The 18169-nt window shown below is 41.2% G+C and overlaps 1 protein-coding gene across 1 annotated transcript in view; it reads right to left on the minus strand.

The window, feature by feature from the left end:
- The window catches only part of keap1b (kelch-like ECH-associated protein 1b), a 32001-nt gene extending 13989 nt beyond the window's left edge, over positions 1-18012 (minus strand). Inside the window, exons 1-2 of the mRNA XM_078407683.1 lie at positions 17823-18012; positions 260-943 (exon numbers count right to left, since the gene is read on the minus strand). Coding sequence (XP_078263809.1) covers positions 260-802 — 543 coding nt within the window. The 5' untranslated portion in view covers positions 803-943; positions 17823-18012. The remainder of the gene's footprint in view (positions 1-259; positions 944-17822) is intronic.
- Between the last annotated feature and the right edge of the window lie 157 nt (positions 18013-18169).

Here is an 18169-nt window from a genome sequence, read left to right on the forward strand (position 1 = left end):
GTTTAAGAGGGTAATTGTGCACAAGTGTCAATAGAAGAGATTGTTTGCCAGGTTCTTAAGAGATAATAGTGTCTGATCACTTTAGGGAGTTTACACAGAAACATTTCTCCACCCCCCCAGAGAGCTTTATTTCTGCACAATTTCAAAGTAACATTTAAGTGGTTCTCAGGTTCCTGAAAGAAATTGGTTACAATCAATTCAGCCATGTACAATCTCATTGACCCATACAAAATAAAAAGTAACCATTATTTGTACTGACCTCACTAAAGTGCAGGTATATATACTCTCTGGACTTTTGATTCAACTCAAGGCAGGCAATTTGATCTGCAAATGAGGCGATACCAATGGCATTACTTGGATCCAATTGCTCCACCAGGAATTTGCAGCATGCTTTCACAACGCTATCTATCTGGTACATAACTGCTCCATTCATCACGTGCAGCACACATTTCTCTCCCACAGTAATACTGGCTGTGTATGCAAACTCAATCAAACGCTGCATGACTTTAGGGTGGATACCCTCAATGGGTATCACCTCCATTCCACATTCCTTCAAGCCACTGGTAAACATGGCCTTGAAAACAGGGCTGCAGGAGGCAAGAACAATCTTGTGTGCAACAAATTCCTCTTCCAGAGTATTGTGCTTCACCCTGAGCGTCACATCGCAGAGTTGCTTATTTAAACGTATCTCGTTCATTATTTTAAAGGCCTCCACCGTGTGGCTTTCCAGTGTGTAGTTGAAGTAGCGGCTGGCGTTTTGTGATGGCATCACTTCTGCCGTGCACTCATTTGCCATCGACATTTCTACAAAGTCACACTATCTGCAGTTCATTTCTTCTCAGGAAAAGCAGAAAACGGCCGCACAGTGGAAGATGTCCATTTCAAAACCATTCAGGTCGTGTCCATCCTCGGCTTTTTTGGAGAACATCGCTTTCTCGGGCATCTTTGAAAGAAAAAAAAAATGCAGTTAATATTGAAGAATGAAAGAATCGTTGTCAAATTTGCCTCATCTTTGATTTAGATTAACTCACTACCCCACCTTCCAGTAAATACCTTGATCCTTCCTTACTCTTCAAGGAAAAATAGTTATCTCTTGACTTCACTTGTATTGTCATCTCAAATGATTATCTCTGAGAAGTTATTTCAGAATTCAGGATATAAAAGAGCTACCTGGCATCTCATTCTCATCCTAAAGTTTCAAACATGGGCCTTTTGTGCTCAAATGATTTGTTACAATTTAAATTTGGGCATTCATTTTGTGAAATCATTTTTGCTTTCATACAAATTTAGATTGTGGAATTAACTCTTATCCAAATGTTAATCTTCCTCTTTTATTCCCACCCCCCCCCCCAAAACAAAATCACATTCATTGTACATTGAAGTCTTATTGTTCAGAATAAGACTTCATGATGCAGCTTTATAATACTTTGGTTAGGCCACATGTAGAGTATTGTGTGCAGTTCTGGTCACCCCATTACAGCAAGGATGAAGGAGGGTCTCGACCCGAAACTTTACCCATTCCTTCTCTCCCAGGATGCTGCCTGACCCGCTGAGTTACTCCAGCATTTCATGTCTACAGGAAGGATGTGCAGGCTCTGGAGAGGGTGCAGAGGAGGTTTACCAGAATGCTGCCTGTATTTGGGTGTATTAACCACATGGAGAGGTTGGACAGACTTGGATTGTTTTCGCTGGAACACCAGAGATTGCTGGGGGATCCGATAGAAGCATACAAAGTCACGAGAGGCATAGATAGGGTAGACAGTCAGAATCTTTTTCCACAATGGAAAAATGAAAAATCTAGAGGACATAGCTATAAAATGAGAGGGGCAAAATTTAAAGGAGACTAGACCAAGAGGACCCGTTGGGCCCAAACCTCTCCTGCATTGGCGCAGCACCCTCTTCTGCCCCCCTCCCCCCTCGCTCACCCCCCCCACTTCCCCTTCCCCCTCTCCATCCCCCTCAACCCCCCATATCCACCTTCCTCCCCCCTCCCTCCCTCCCTCCCTCCCTAGGAGATAGATTTAAACTTTAAAATGTGAATAACTTTAAAAATATAACACCAATTTCAATAAAACTACTTGCTTTACCATTAAAGCGATGACAGTGCGTAAGGTGGGCCTAAAATTGTCAAGCTATCGTGTACCGTTTTGGCTGTAGTTCGATCACAGATAAACAAACGAGTTTTAGTATATAGATGGACAACACATGTTCCTTTTTTTACACAAAAGTGGCGAGTACCGAGAACATGCTGCGAGGAGTGGTGTTTGAAGCAGATACGTTAGTGGCATTTAAAAGGTACTAGCAGGGCGTGGACCCGTTGGGTCCAAACCTCTCCTGCGGGCCCGGCAACCCTCCCCCAACTAACGATCCGTGGACCCGTTGCTGGCCGGGGAGTGTCTCCCGGGGCTGTGGGCGGGAGAGGAAAGGGGAGAGGGAGCCACTCACCCCGGCACTGGGGGGGCAGCGCGAGCCGTGGACCCGTTGGGTGGAAACCGCTCCTGCAGCGGCAGCTCGACGGCGACGGCCATCTTCTTTGACCCTCTGCCGCCGCACTGCACTGAGTGACTCAGCAGGTCAGGCAGCATCTCTGCAGAGAAGGAATGGGTGACGTTTCGGGTCGAGACCCTTCTTCAGACTTCCCAGACAAATTAAGGAAACTTTGTAACGGATATGAAAAGCAATACAAGCTTTCTTTCTGCCTTTTGTTTTAGGCATAAACACAATGAAAAACTTCTTGATGTTCATCAGCTATTTACAGGCAACAATGTTAGGTACTGATGATTCATTTCTAAACAAGACTTGAAAGCCTATGATGGGTAGATGCACAAGCAATTGTGGTTACATTCAAACCTTCCATGAATATACCAAGTGGTGGAACAGCCTTGTAGGACGGCACGGTGGGGCAGTGGTAGTTGCTGCCTTACAGCGCCAGAGACCCGAGTTCAATCCCGACTGCGGATGCTGTCTGTATGGAGTTTGTACGTTCTCCCCGTGACAGTGTGCGTTTTCTCCGCGATCTTTGGTATTCTCTCACACCCCAAAGACGGAGGCTGGTTAATTGGCTTGGTGTAAATTATCCCTTGTGTGTGTAGGTTAGTGTTAATGTGCAGGGATTGTTGATCAGTGTGGACTCGGTGGGCTGAAGGGCCGGTTTCTGCGCTGTATCTTTAAATTAAACCAAATTGCCTAATTATCCTGCTCCCAAATGATTTGTTCTTATGAGTAAGACAGCCTTCAAGGAAGAGGAAAATTATATTAAATACATCTTCTGATGAAAGATCATTGAACTGAAACATTAACTCCTACTTATCTCATCAGAGACACACAAATTGGAGGAACAACATCTGATATTTCGCTTGGGCAGCTTACACCCCAACGGTATGAACATTGATATCTCTAACTTCAGATTGCTCCTCTGACCCTCTCTTTCCCCTCCCCCTTCTCCCACTGTCTTCCTGTCTCCAACTACATCCTTTCTTTGTCCCGCCCCCTCCCCTGACATCAGTCTGAAGGGTCTCGACCTGAAACATCACATATATATAATATATATAGAATATATATATATACACACACATATATATATATATATACACATATACACACACACTGCCATAAAGTATCTAGTATTATTTTTAACTCTTTAATGACTGCCTTTCCCACCATTTACCTTTCAATGTATATATAGAGATGTCACTTTTTCCATTTATTAATGGATTTTTTTTTGCCCTTTCATTTCCTTATGTTTGTCCTGAAATGCTATTGCCCGAGGAATGCACACGGTTTATCAGTAATTACACCTGCTACCTTAATTACTCCTACTTAAGCAATGGTCCTGTGTGACTGTCTATCAGAGCTCTTCTGTTTGAACAGTATTGTGCACACACATGACAGCAACATACAAAGCTGCTTTACCTGGAGGGTTAATCAGCAGGTACAAATGTTGCACATTAATTTTCCTCCTAACTCTGAGCAGCAGCAGGCACATGAGAATAATTATCACTAATATTTTCAATTTCAGAACCAGAATCCACACTGAGCATTGGTTTAATGATGCCCATCATTTTGGAGCATTTCTTTTACATCCTCAAAAAAACATGAATACCATGCCAGAACATTTTGCTCATCACTGTTGCCACAACAAGGAAGAGATGGCTGCGAAGGTGCAGTAGGATTTGGTTGAGAACTCGATTTAAGAAAATGTACTTCGGTACTCAGCATGGCGATTGCAAGGGCATCTAAACTTTTGCAACAAGGAACTAGATTAACACTGGACCAAGTGGACCCAAACCTCTCCTGCATTGGTGCAGCACCCTCTCCTCCCTCCACCCCCTTATCCCTCCTCCACCTCCCTCCCTCTACCCCCTCCCTTCCTCCCCCCCCCCCCCCCCCATCCCTAAGAGATAGATTTAAACTTTAAAATGTGAATAACTTAAAAAATATAACATTGATTTCAATGAAACTTCTTCCATTAGTACCTAAGGCAAAACGGTGAGTAAGGTGGGCCTAAAATTGTTGCGCTATCGTGTACCGTTTTGGCTGTAGTTCAGGAACAAACAAACAAACGAGAGTTTTAGTCTCTAGAAGATGTCACAACTGCAGTGGACTTCTGACCATGTTCGGTCTTTTTTGCATTATTTTATGCAAACTGAAAAATTGCAAACACAAGTGCAATATTTTATGCAGAATAAATATTTAAACCAAATGCCAAATGTAAAGCAGTTGGTTTATCCATTTGTTTGGTCATTTAATATCCCTTTTCCACTGTGCATTAACTTCCTCTAATACTCAGCTCTTGGCAGTCTAGTTTGATTGGGCAATGCTAGTTATACACCGATCAGCCAAAACATTATGACCACCTGCCTAATATGCTGTTGGTCCTCCGCGTGCCGCCAAAATAGCGCCGACCCGCCGAGGCATGGACTCGACAAGACCCCTGAAGGTGTCCTGTGGTATGTGGCACCATCATTAGCAGCAGATCCTTCAAGTCCTGTAAGTTTCGAGGTTGAGCCGCCTTGGATCGGACTTGTCGATCCAGCACATCCCACAGATGCTCAATCGGATTGAGATCTGGAGAATTTGGAGGCCAGGGCAACACCGTGAACACTTTATCATGTTCCTCAAACCATTCCCGAACAATGTGTGCAGTGTGGCAGGGTGCATTATCCTGCTGAAAGAGGCCACTGCCATCAGGGAATACCATTGCCATGAAGGGGTGTATCTGGTCTGCAACGATGTTTGGGTAGGTGACATGTGTCAAATTGACGTCCACATGAATGGCCGGTCCCAGGGTTTCCCAGCAGAATATTGCCCAGAGCATCACACTCCCTCCACCGGCTTGTCGTCTTCCCACAGTTGGTTCGGACCAGACGGGATAGCCTTTGTTGCCCTCGCGCATTGATGAGCCTTGTGCATCCAACACCCTGTCGCCGGTTTGTGGTGTGTCCCTCCTCGGGCCACTGTCGGTAGGTACTCACCACTGCTAACCGGGAGCACCCCACAAGCCTTGCCATTTCAGAGATGCTCTGACCCAGTCATCTGGCCATAACAATTTGGCCCTTGTCAAAGTCGCTTAGGTCTTTACTCCTGCCCATTTCTCCTGCATCCAACACATCAACTTCAAGAACTGACTTCACTTGCTGCCTAATATATCCCACCCCTTGCCAGGTGCCATTGTAACAAGATAACCAATGTTGTTCTCCTGTCAGTGGTCATAATGTTTTGGCTGATCGGTGTAATTGAATGGTTTTTCCAGGAAACTGTTGTCATGGTGGATCAGAGTCCCCAATGCTGCCAGACCTGTTCCTCCACCCTTTGATATCCACTTAGCACATTTTAGCCTCCTCTAAAACTGCATGAACGGTTTCCCGTTTTTTGGGAAGTTTTCTCCACAATGTTCTCATGAACATCACCAGCATCTTCATTCCTGATCTGTGCAAAATGCATTTCAGAACTACCAACGAATAACTTGCACTTTTTAATTTAGTAAATAGGTATGTTTTAAAAAAAAAGAGTCGAGGAATGGAAAGGTGTAGGAACAAAGTTCTATAGCTTTGGGCTTGAATGGAGGATGGCTTAGACGATTTGTCAGCACAGAAATAAGGAAATGTGGAAATGAACTCATTTTGATTGCCATAGCTCAAAATTAGTATGTCTCAACTTAAATGAACCCAGACTTTGGGACAGGGACTGAAGGGTGACAATTGCTTGTTGAATAACTGTCCAGAAAGATTGGGGAAAGAAAACTAAAACATTTAACCAGCAAGAGTAACAAGATGCCATTATATACTCACCATCTATATATATATTACAAAAAATATCATTAATTTTAGGGGCACCGTATTCACCATTTGCCTGTGGTGTGCAGTTTCAAGTTTTGTTCAAATTGTTGCACTGTCGTGTACAGTTTTGGCTGTATTTTGGACACATACCCCATAAAATAAACATTGCCATTTTGATCTAATACTTCCGTGTTCAATGTTGTCATTAAACGCGTGCTTCGTTGAACGATGACTCCCGAGGGAAAATGCTCAAATTTTCTTCAAGTTAAAGTTTGACCGCTCGATAATATTTAAATTGTGTGTCTTTTTTTTCCATCAACCGCTGTCACAACAGGAACCCAACGGGTCGTCTAGTATGCACTAACAGACCTCCCAACATTTGATTTTAGAAATTCATAATTTTGATGTTCAAAATTCAGAATTTTACATCAAAATTTATTATATGGCGCGTAATGCAACTTTTCAGCAAAAAAAAAGTGTGCATGCCAAATGCGCTACATTCATGTGTGAAAAACGACTATTATTTCCACCAGTCTGTAGTTCTTGGACTAAATGTACAATGTCAGGCCTATCATGAGTATATTCTGCTATTTATAAAAAGGTTATTGAACAGAGATACTTTTTGCAACACAAAGAAAAAAATGTTTTGTTTTGTTTTTTCTATTTTGCTTTTTCCTTACACATCCCAATTCTCTTGGTATTGAATAAAAGAACAATGGTCATGAAATGTATGACTAAGTTATGAAGAAAGAGTTGATATATGTGACTCGACTAAGCATACAGTAGTACTTGTTGAAGTGAATTTGCGCATTAATTGATAATCAGCCCAAAAAGGTGGTAATTGGCTTTTCTGCTGTGCTTTATATTTTTACCCCATCTTAATTAATTAATATAGTTATATAATCTTGCACTTAAATTTAATATTTACTCATTACAGTTCCACCACTGATTTTCTGGCACTCTTGGTTCCAGAGCTTTGCTGGTTTATCCAGCTGGCCAAGGAAGTCGGCTATGGGGATAGATGTGCTGGCTCCAGCTGGGCTGGAATTCCAGAGTCCCGGCTGCAGGTTGCAAACTCAACCCACTGATCTGCCATGGAAGTCCAGATGAGGTCGAGATTGGCTGCCTTGCCCAGCCTAGGTGCCACATTTTTGGGGAGACTTCCAGGGCGGAGGATTTCTCGTGGGAGTGGGACATTAGCTCTCAATATTTCTCTACCAATGTGGAATCCAATTACTTCGAGTCCCACTCGGTTTAACAGCATCACTCCCCCTAACGATCAGTGGAGAACTATAAAAGTAGTTATTTCGCTCCAAAGACAATTCCAACCATCAACTCTGCACCAACATTTTCAATTAGAATCTAGTTGGTGCTATTTTCAGAATCTTTCCCCCTAAACTCAACTTTTGCTCGTATTTATCCAATTCCTATATGTAGGCCAAGTCAATACTAAATCGGAAGAGAGTGTTAACTTTTCAAGTCTAAAATAAAAACAAAGACCAGAAAATGAGAAACAGAAAATGCTGAAATCATCCAGCAGATTAAAAGCACCTGTTGAAAGATAAACAGTCATTGTTACATCAAAACTTTTCAGGTTGATGGAACGGAGAAAAATTAGGAAGTGAAATGGTTTTAATTTACAGAAGATGAAGGGAGGAAAGGAGAGAATACAAAATAACCTCCGTCTTCCGCATTACTCTCAGAAACTCCCAACTTGATCCCAATCAGTCCCAACCCGATCTTCCCTGTCTACCTGCATATTGAAATCCCCCCATAAAAAGGATGACTGTAATAGGGTGGAAAGCAGGAAATATGAAATGACAAAAAGAATGAAAATGTAAATGTACAAGATGGTGATAACAAGATTAAGAAACAATTAAGCACCAATAAAAGTCATCGACCTCAAACATTAGCTTCACTTTTCTTTGCCTGATCCACTCAACATGATGATTTGCACATTGATAATCAGCCCAAAAAGGTGGTAATTGGCTTTTTTGCTGTGTTTTATATTTTAACCCCGTCTTAATGAATTAATATAGTTATATAATCTTGCACTTAAATTTAATATTTACTCATTACAGTTCCACCACTGATTTTCTGGCACTCTTGGTTTCAGAGCTTTGCTGCTTTATCTAGCTAGCCAAGGAAGTTGGCTATGGGGATAGATGTGCTGGCTCCAGCTGGGCTGGAATTCCAGAGCCCCAGCCACAGGTTACAAATTCAACCCACCGATCAGCTGTGGAAATCCCGATGAGGTTGAGATTGGGTGCCTTGCCCAGCCTAGGTGCCACATTTTCAGGGAGACTTCCAGCGCTGGGGGATTTCTCGCGGAACCCCTAGCGACCGAATTAACAAATTGCAATTACCGACTGTTTTGCAGAAAAATGTGAGGCGAAATCGGAATGGCAGAAATGAAATAAGAAAGGGAAACTTTCCGCCAAATTCAGAAGGGTTAAGAGGGGTGTCTTTTACCACTCCCCTTCAGAGTTTGCGACATTTTCAAGTCCCGTGGTGTCTGTAAATGTTGAAATTCTACCCCTGTATTTAATCCAAGTCATTGACCTTGTTGTAACTCCATTCTGTAACTCTTCAGTTAAAAAAAAGTCAACTATTCGCCACATCCGTTTCCTATCTTTTAGCTGTTTCCATGCTGGCCGTAATCCTTTTTTGCAATTTTACTGAGATCTAATAAGCAATTCCTTATCAAGTACATTTTAAAACCACATGTATTCCCATCAACTGCCCCACCCTCACACTTCTCTCCGTGCCATTCAAAAACCCAAACAAATTAAACACATTGATACCACAGGAAGCTGTCAGAATCAAAGCGTTGTGAAGGGCACTGTTCACAACATGACAACACCCCTTGCTAAATCAAGCTAAGCTGTATTTTTGTAAATCACTTGTGAAATAATGAAATATGCACATAGATCCCAAAAGTGACATTGGAAAACATTAGTTTTACTGCCTGTGCCAATTACAAACGAAAGATTAGAAGTTAACTATGATTTTGACCTTTGTTCAGCTCTTCAATGTCATGCTTTTCACCCAACTGAATAAATGTATCTACAAACATCACATACAAATCTAAAAACCTCTCTGAACATTCTGCTGTGCTTAACTGATCGAGGCAAAATATTACACAAACTTTAGCAGAAGGAGCAAATGGAGGAGGGGGGAAATCATGGAGCCAATTACCAACTTCAATGGCTGAGAGTTCCACTGTGACTTCAATGAATTGAAGTGATAGCTGGAAACTAAAAGCAAAGGCATGTCTGGACTTTGTACAGTGCCTTGAAACCATAGGACTTCAACAGGAAAAGAACCTGCAATGCAAACAGAAAGCTCTCCCCTTGCCGCCCATTTACTCCTCTTTGCACCAGCCCAGCAGAAGAGAACCTCCCATGGTGGCTCCTCCTGAACTATTGTCAACACCTTGGCGAATTACTTCTAGATGACTCTAAATGTTCAAGTCAAGAGAGAGCCTTATGACAGAACTCAGGCACAAGAATATTCTGGTTGCACTTCCTTATGACAGAGCCTTATGACAGAACTCAGGCACGAGAATATTCTGGTGCTGCACGTTCCACATTTCCGGAAGTTACAAGAACCAGGAGCTGGATATATTTGTTAATTTTCCTCTTGATCCAGGAGCCAAATGTTACCTCAATTTAGAAGAAAAAAATACAATTCAATACAAATTAGGGATTGAATCGGCAATTTGCCCAGTGATGAACGTACCAAATAGACTTTTGGGACAATTGATTGGCTGCTTCTACGATGAAAAGTTCACCTCACAAGACTTCATAATACATCCGGGTGTTTTTTCTAGTTAAAAACACAAAATAAAGCAATTGCTTTGGCACAATTGACTATTTTATGTAAACAAGTTAATGTCATCAAGATGGAAACTGAAAAACTCTGAGGGGAAATAGGTATTTGTTTTTGCCCACCTATAACCTGATCCCTCTTCCGAGGAGAAGTCCAACAAATGTTAACTCTTCATGACCTCCTGTAACTAAATCAAAACGGATCCACTAAATAGAAGTAAACTTAATCCAACTTGATTTAGAACAGCAACTAAATATTATTATTAATTTCTCTAACTTCAAGTAACCCCTACATTCCCCCCCTCTCTCTCTCCCTCTCTCTCCATCCATCCCCCACCCAAGTCACACCAGGTTCCTGTTCCCACGTAGCAAACAGCTAACACTGGCCTGTTTCCTTTATTATTGTTACTTTTTGCATTTCTTTCATTCATTTGTTCTATATCTCTCTACACCTCTCGTTTCCCTTTCCCCTGATTAGTCTGAAGAAGGGTCTCGACCCGAAACGTCACCCATTTCTTCTCTCCAGAGATGCGCCTGTCCCACTGAGTTACTCCAGCATTTTGTGTCTATCTTTGGTTTAAACCAGCATCTGCAGTTCCTTCCTACACATTAATATTAAAAGCAATAGGTATAAAAATTTCAAGGCACAGGTTTTAGATGGTAGCTAAATTTTCTCTTCGGTTCCGGTGTCAGAATCAACTCTGTTGAATGTGTAGGATAAGGACAGCGATTCCCAGGCACAGGCTGTGACATGACATCCAGAATCGAAACTTTCAACTCAACCCTTTTATAATTTCTATTAAAAATAAAGTGAAAACTAGTTGGTGCATCTTGGATGTAAAATTACAGTACGAGTCTGTAAAATAATTTATTTCACGGTATTGGGCAAAAACTAAAATCAAAGACATTTGTTTCCATGCCAGTCAGTCTTCAATTACTTTTGAAAAAATCAAGCTTCACAGGGAAGACAGACACAAAATGCTGGAGTAACTCAGCAGAACAGGCAGCATCTCTGGAGAGAAGGAATGGGTGACATTCCGAGTCAAGGGGGGTTGATTTTGTATCCATTTATTTGCTAAGCAGTCAACCTTCATTATTACGTAGCTCTTTATAACGGGTTTTGGTTATAGCAGACAAAAGCTGTCGTAACCGAGGAGTCCATTTGTAACAGGACTGAATTAATTGCTTCACAGAGTGACTGCCAGGTGGTTGGAGCAAATCTTGTCTCAGTCTGTGTTATCCTTTCCCATTTATTGTGTGTCCCGTTTAGTGCATGTATACTAACTGTTTGTCCAACACTGTACATATTTACCCCCCTTACGGACAATCGGTAAAATTCCCCCCCCCCCCCCCCCCCCCCCCCCCCCCCCCCCCCGTTCCTCACCTGATCTTTGACCTCGGGTTAGGAATTTTTGCATGCCACTAAATTATTCATGTTGACAATATTTTTTTAAATCATTGACTTTTGTAACTGTTCACAAATCATCCCAAGAAATGAAATAAGCTTACCAGACTCATCAGTAATGGATCATTTTTATCACGCAAACATTATGAAAACCCACAGCTTATTGCACACATTTTTCTCTTCATTCACTAACAAATCTTATTGCATAAGCTGTGTGGTGTCACGCAAATTGGAGGAACAGCACCTCGTATTTCGCTTGGGTAGTTTACACCCCAGCGGTATGGACATTGACTTCTCTAACTTCAGATAGTTCCTCTGTCCCTCTCTTTCCCCTCCCCTTCCCAGTTCTCCCACTAGTCTTCCTGTCTCCCACAACATCCTATCTTTGTCCCGCCCCCTCCCCTGAAGAAGGGTCTCAACCCGAAACATCACCCATTCCTTCTCTCCCGAGATGCTGCCTGACCCGCTGAGTTACTCCAACATTTTGTGTCTACCTTGTTGCATAAGCTAGTCAATTTCTTCCACCTTTAGTTCCAATGCTATTAATTTCATATCCAGTAATGAATTGCTTTTATTGGGGGAACTTCACCTTCAAACCTATTTTTTGACTCAGAATACTAGAGGCCCTGTCCCAGTTACGCAATTTTTAAGGTGACTGCCGGCGACTGTCAAAGTCGTAGCAGATCGCCGAAATTTTCTTTTACCCTACGACAATGACCACGACAATGCCGAGTCAGGTCGCTACAAGATACTTTTTTTGTGAAACTAGCACCTGGCTAAGAGATTACACCGTCTTCGGAAACATTGTGAAATTCCTACGCTTACCTGACCGTCAAACTGTCGCCTCCAATCTACCTCTCAAATGTCCTGACGGTAAATAAATTGGTTAAACAAAACTATCTTCTGGTATCTTCAAATGCCTTTTCTTAATTTAATATTACGTGCTTCTAAATGCATCTGCGACAACCTAGCAAACCTGGGGACAGCATGCGACAGCGCCCACAATAAGCTATGATTCCTGGCGCCAAGCCAGCTGTCGCCGAGAAATTTCTATCTGGAGATTTTTTCCGTGACGTGCCGAGATCCACTACGATTCATTGAAGACTCCTCACGATCATGCCCGTGACACCCCGGCGAACGTTCGGCAACAGCCTAGTTGCCGGCAGTCGCCTGAAAATTGCCTAAGTGGGACAGGCCCTTAAGAGATGCATCAAGCAAGAAGAATAAATGAAACCTTAAACTTGGCAAGTCTTGGGAATAGAAAAAAACCATCAAGCTTGTAATTATATGAGTCCTTACAACATTGAAAAATACTTTGCAGCAAATTAACGGTGCCGTTTCATGTCCTCCAGAGATGCTGCCTGACCTGCTGAATTACTCCAGCACTGTGTCTTTTTTTTCCTAAACCAGCATGTAAAGTCCCTTGTGCCTATTTTTTTTACCATAGTCATTTGCAACATTGGCAAACTCAGCCAATTTGTGCAACAGGACATTTCACAAACAGCCAATGAACTAAATTGATGAACACAAGATAATAATCTGCAATGATAGTCTTTAAATAATGCGCAAAGCTCTTGACAATATTGCAATTTGTTGGAAAACAGATAGAAAAGCATTAATTGATGTGCAAATTGTATGTGAGAATTTCATTTATAAAAACCTTCGTGACTGAACAGCTTAAAAGAAAGGGCTTTAAAATCGGGTAACACCTACACATTTATTGGCTGGTTGGGCTGGTTTAACTAGTTTGATTACCTTAATGGGAAATGGCAAATAGACAACGGCAGAAGAAAAACAAAACTCGTTGCACATTTGAGAAATGGGCATCTTCAGTTAGATTGATTAGTATCGTAGGCTCAGGCGTTATTAATTTGCTGTTGTTTATAGACACTGAAAGTTATGCGAAAAGGGTGTGGCCCATCATACAAGGACATTTTGATAAGAGACTTAGAGTTAAAAGTATACAAACCAACAAAATGAAATGGCGAAATTAGATCAAAATGTGTCACTCTGCCCACACTTGTAATGCTTTGATTGTCCTGGACATCTGCTCCAGGTGTCAACTTCTCTACATCGGCGAGACCAAGCGCAGGCTCCGCGATCGTTTCGCTCAACACCTCTGCTCAGTCCGTCTTAACCAACCTGATCTCCCGGTGGCTCAGCACTTCAACTCCCAATCTGACCTGGGCCTCCTCCATTGTCAGAGTGAGGCCCAGTGCAAATTGGAAGAACAGCACCTCATATTTTGCTTGGGTAGTTTACACCCCAGTGGTGTGAACATTGACTTCTCTATCTTCAGATAGTCCCTGCTTTCCCTCTCTATCCCCTCCCCACTTCTCCCACCAGTCTTCCTGTCTCAGACTACATCCTATCTTTGTCCCGCCTCCTCCCGATATCAGTCTGAGGAAGGGTCTCGACACGAAACGTCACCCATTCCTTCTCTCCTGAGATGCTGCCTGACCTGCTGAGTTACTTCAGCATTTTGTGCCTATCTTCGATTTAAACCAGCATCTGCAGGGGTTTTTTCCTGCTCATAATCATGCTCTCTTCTGGCTAACACTTATTTAAATTGGCCTTGAACCTTAATCTAATTCAGGGGCAACATAAAAAATAATCTTAGAACACTGATGCAAGTTTATCATTTCTCTCCACGTTCAATCAACTGAGATAGGATCCTGACTCCTGTAAATACATATTCCAAACAGTTAAATGCTTTACAACTACCTGAAGCTGTAGCTTGTTCGGGAGATATGGTCTGTTGAACATAGTCCATTGGTTTAAATGGTCAAATTCTGTTACCATTTGGTCTTTTTGGATTGGTTAAAAATCAGTTTTATGATGATTGATTTTGTGATTCCATTTAATTTCCTCAAAAATTCAATCTATTTTAGAGACCTAATGAAGTTGAGATCATACAGAGCAATTGCACTTTTAAATACAGATCAAAAAATTTAAACTAAAATACTAGCGCATAGATTAAGTACAGTGATGAATAAATTAATACACCCTGACCAAACAGGCTTCATTCAGAAACGATATTCATACTATAATCTAAGAAGATTATTTAATATTATATATTCCAAGAGAATTATTAATGAAGATCTAGCAATAATCTCACTTGATGCTGAAAAAGCATTTGATCAGGTTGAATGGTCTTATTTATTTTCGGTGATGGAAAATATGCAGCTAGGGGAGAAATTCTGTACATGGATAAAACTGTTATATACAAATCCCACGGCCAGAATATTTACAAACCAAAGGTTGTCATCGAAATTTAGCCTATCTAGAGGTTGTAGACAAGGATGCCCGTTATCCCCATTATTATTTGCGCTTGCTATTGAGCCACTGGCAGAAAGAGTTAGGGGGCATCCGGAAATACATGGATATAACACAAAGGACACAGTGAATAAAATTTCTCTATACGCAGATGACGTATTAATTTACATTACAAAACCAGAAATTAGTATTCCAAACTTATTAAAGCTAATAACCCAATTTGGTTCACTTTCAGGATACAGAATAAATTGGAATAAAAGCGAAATTATGCCAATAAGGGAACATAATAAACAGATAATACAACAATTTCCATTTAAAATAGTAAATGAAAAATTTAAATATCTAGGTATCTATGTAACTAAGATATATACATCATTATTTAAAGCAAATTTCCCCCCATTACTGAACAAACTACATAAGAATATTCAATATTGGAAAACACTCCCTATCTCAATGGTTGGCAAAATTAATGCCATAAAAATGATTTTTTTACCGCAAATATTATACCTTTTTCAGACAATTCCGATATATCTGACAAAAAACTTTTTTAAAAAATTGGACTCTATTGTTAATGATTTTATCTGGGATTATAAGAATCATAGGATAAACAAAAGACACTTGTGTAAATCAAAAATAAATGGAGGCCTGGCTTTACCCAATTTTTTGTTTTATTTCTGGGCAGTTAATATTAAAAATATGAATTTCTGGTTGGAAGAAATAGATCATCAACCAGACTGGTTAAAAATGGAAAAGGAAGATTGTTTACCTTTTGATATTGGTTCGATATTATTTGCTACGTCTAAATTAAACAAAAAAATTTATAGGGAAAACCCTATAATATTTAGTGCTATACGAATTTGGAAACAATTAAAAAAGACATTAAAATTAGATAATTTATCACTTTTTCTTCCAATTGTGAATAATCCTTTGTTTAAGCCTTCATGGGTAGACGGGGGTTTTACACAATGGAAGGATTATGGAATTAAAAATATGGGACAACTTTATAAGGAAGGCACTTTTCTGACATTTCAGGAGTTGCAACAGACTTATGGTCTTCGTGGAAATGATTATTTCAGATATCTTCAACTTAGAGATTATGTAAAATCGAACTCCCAAAATTTTCGAATTAGAAATTCAGAAATTCTTGATGAATGTTGGAACAAACATCCTAATACAGAAAAATTAATATCTTATATATATAATATCTTATTAGACAGTGACATTCCCTCCACGGACTTATACAGACAAAAATGGGAAAAAGAATTAAACCAAGTAATTACGAAAGATACTTGGGAAGAAAGTTTGCAACATATACATCAGTGTTCACTAAACGCCAGACATTCTCTAATACAATTTAAAGTAATACATAGGTTACACTATTCAAAAACAAAACTACATAAAATTTTCCAACATATCTCACCTAAATGTGATAAATGTCAACATTTAGAAGCTACATTATTTCATATGTTTGCAAACTGTATAAAAATTAAAAAATTCTGGGTAAATATTTTTAGCATAATATCTAAAGTAACCAGCACACAATTGGACCCAGATCCAAAATTAATTATACTCGGAATATTAGAATTAAATCAAACATTTAGAACAACACAAAGAAACTTTATGGATTATAGTTTAATAACAGGAAAAAAATTAATTCTAAAATTTTGGAAAGGCCCTACGTCCCCCACAATCAAAATGTGGATTATAGAAATGACGGAGACCTTAAACGTGGAAAGAATCAGATTTTCCCTGTTGGATAAACAGGAATTATTTATTGGAATATGGTCTCCTTTTATTGATTACTTAAAGGGTCAGAATGGTTCAGCACAGGAACCTGACTAGCACTCGGACTAAAGAATGGATGAAATGCTATACTTTGAAATGTACGAATATATCTCGAATGAAGTTTTTGTTATTTTAATAAATTTCTCCACTCTTCTTTAACTAACTTTTTCCTTATCTTTATAATCTGTTTTTGTTTTTGTTTTTATTTTTCTTCTCTCTTTTTTCTTTCTTTACTTCATCTAGTTCTTTAGTTCTATCTAGTTTTAAAAAAAAAGGGGCAAAAGGTATTGGAGACAATATAATAATAATTGACAATATTATCAATTTAAAAATGTATGACTGTAAAGATGTAAACAGGTTATGTACCTATCTCCAATAAAAAATTTATTCAAAGAAGTTGAGATCTGAACAAAAATACCACCCTCAAATTCACCACCCTCTGACTAAATAAATTCCTCCTCCCTAAAGGAACATACTTTTATTCTGATTAAAGACGAAAAGGGCGAACCAGTTAATGACCACAAAAACATCGGAGGAGCAAATTGGATGTTAGTGGTGGGGAAACAAGCGTAAATAACGTCCACATGCCTTCCATGGAAGATCAGCAGTGTTTTAGTGCCAATCCGTTTTATCTGGCTGAGCCCTGTGCTGAGGTCCCGTCTAAGTGCCAGGCTTCTCAGGAGATGTAAACTCGCGCCAACTCGGTGTGTGGCCGAACTCAAAAGGAAATAAAAAGTTGGGGGAACAGGGCCAGAGGGGATGTTTAGTACTAGGTGAAGGGGAGGGTGAAGGGAGAGGAGTGGGAGCCTTTCACCGCTTGGACTGAGACGCACAGGCCGAGTATCAGGAGTTTGGATACATCCCTCCTCCCACCTCTACAGCGCGGCAACGAGCAACGAGCAACAACGTAGCCGATGGTTGCAACAATGTTGCTCGGACATTTTGCATTGGCCGTCCGCTACATTGTAACAACCTCGGCCGCAACAATGTTTCACTCCGACAAACATGCAAGAGCCGCCGAATAGGCCGCCGCTCTCCCCCCCCCCCTCTCTCTCTCTCCCCCCCCCCCCTCTCTCTCTCTCTCCCCCCCTCTCTCTCTCCTCCCCCCCCCCTCTCCTCCCCCCCCTCTCTCCTCTCTCTCTCCCCCCTCTCTCTCCCCCCCCTCTCCCTCTCTCTCCCCCCCCTCTCCCTCTCTCTCCACCCCCTCTCTCTCTCTCTCCCTCCCCCCACACCCTTCTGGATACTTACACTCGACCCGGAGACGAGAAGGTGCAAGTCGGCGTTTTTCTCACTCCCCGGGCTGGTTCTTTTGCAAACCCCTTCCCCGGTCCTGATTGATTTTATCTCCAAGGCTGAAGCTCGGTGACAGATTGCCCGCTCGCACCTGAAGCAGAGGGACAGGGGAGGCGGAGTGGAGATCCAGCGCCTGCAGGGCTGCTCCGTGCAGCGAGTGACAGCTGCCACAGCCACTGAGCAGCAGCTCGGCTGCAGGGCGGCCACTGGCGGAGACGATCTTTGCGGGCGGATCAACCCCCCCCCCCACCGTCGCACTCACCATGACTCGGCAGCAATCGAGGAATTGTTTTTGTCACAAT

The sequence above is a fragment of the Rhinoraja longicauda genome, chromosome 11, assembly GCF_053455715.1.
Source record: "Rhinoraja longicauda isolate Sanriku21f chromosome 11, sRhiLon1.1, whole genome shotgun sequence".
NCBI lineage: Eukaryota > Metazoa > Chordata > Chondrichthyes > Rajiformes > Arhynchobatidae > Rhinoraja > Rhinoraja longicauda.